Source organism: Aplysia californica, unplaced genomic scaffold (genome assembly GCF_000002075.1).
Source record: "Aplysia californica isolate F4 #8 unplaced genomic scaffold, AplCal3.0 scaffold00016, whole genome shotgun sequence".
Lineage (NCBI taxonomy): Eukaryota > Metazoa > Mollusca > Gastropoda > Aplysiida > Aplysiidae > Aplysia > Aplysia californica.
Genome location: NW_004797286.1, coordinates 43540 through 44645, shown reverse-complemented (window position 1 = coordinate 44645; position 1106 = coordinate 43540). Strand labels below are relative to the sequence as shown.

At 39.0% G+C, this 1106-nt stretch overlaps 1 protein-coding gene across 1 annotated transcript in view; it reads left to right on the top strand.

Moving 5' to 3' along the window:
• Positions 1-1106, top strand: part of LOC101856553 (uncharacterized protein in proB 3'region) — a gene marked incomplete in the record, with an annotated part of 19741 nt that overhangs the window by 12605 nt on the left and 6030 nt on the right. The window contains 1 exon segment of the mRNA XM_005090351.3: positions 908-984. Coding sequence (XP_005090408.2) covers positions 908-984 — 77 coding nt within the window.

Here is a 1106-nt window from a genome sequence, read left to right as displayed (position 1 = left end):
GTGAACTTTGTCATTGATTTCCGTATGCCCGGCTTTGAACTTACTACTCCACTCATATACCTGTGACTTTGCCATTACTTTCTCCCCGTAAAATGATTTTATTTCAGCGTGTATTTCTATAGGTTTGAGACCTTTTGCGGTCAGAAACCGAATGACAGATCTCACTTCTATCCTTGACCAATTTTCCAAGTGGGTAGCCATCTTTGGAGAACTGCTGTGCTCGTTTGATTTGTGCGATAGTCATGGTGTTCAATCGGGAAATTTCAATATGATTGTTTTACAAGTGTGCGTTTACAGAATGTGAAAATATTGAATAGTTTTCAAATTACAGCCAAATTCCGGTTTTCCGTGGGACAGCCCTCGTACATGGTACCCCAACACAAGAAGAGTACCACTCTCCCTCGTGTTTCGTACGGTGTTTGTTCTGTTCACATCCACCAGTCCTTTGGAGCAACCGCATCTGAGTGGAGGGAATTTATTGTTAGGTACTATTGTGTGAGTTGGGACGTAACACAGTGGAGTAGAGGGGACAACTGAATTATAGTCAGCTAGATGTTCAGCTTTTCAAAGCCCAGACAGTTTTATTAGGAGAGAGAGAAAAAAATGCTTCTTTAAAAAATTGTACCCAAATTATGAAAAATTATGTATCTGTCCTTGCCTTTTCTAATATTTTAAATAAAGATTTGGAGAAAGTGTTACTTAAACACTTGCAAATAATACCATATATCAGAAACTGCAATAAAACAATCAACTTTTTGGATTTAGCATATCTCTACAACTGGTCGACGTTATACTTGGGACCAAAGAAACCATCTCTTTTCTTTTCTTTTATAAATGCTGAATTAAACTTTCTACCAGAGGTATACCTTTCTAAACTTCGTCAGCCTGCTTTCCCTGTATTCTCCAGGAACAAGTTCTGGCCGTATCGCGTACTGACAGATCTGTCAATTGGTATTCTTGGCTTGGGAAACCTGGGCACGGACGGTAAGGAGCATAGCATCAGTATTATCATAGCCTAGAAGTCTGTCATCCATCATCATTATCATCATCGTCATTGTCATCGTTATCATCATCATCATCATCATCATCATCATCATCATCATCAT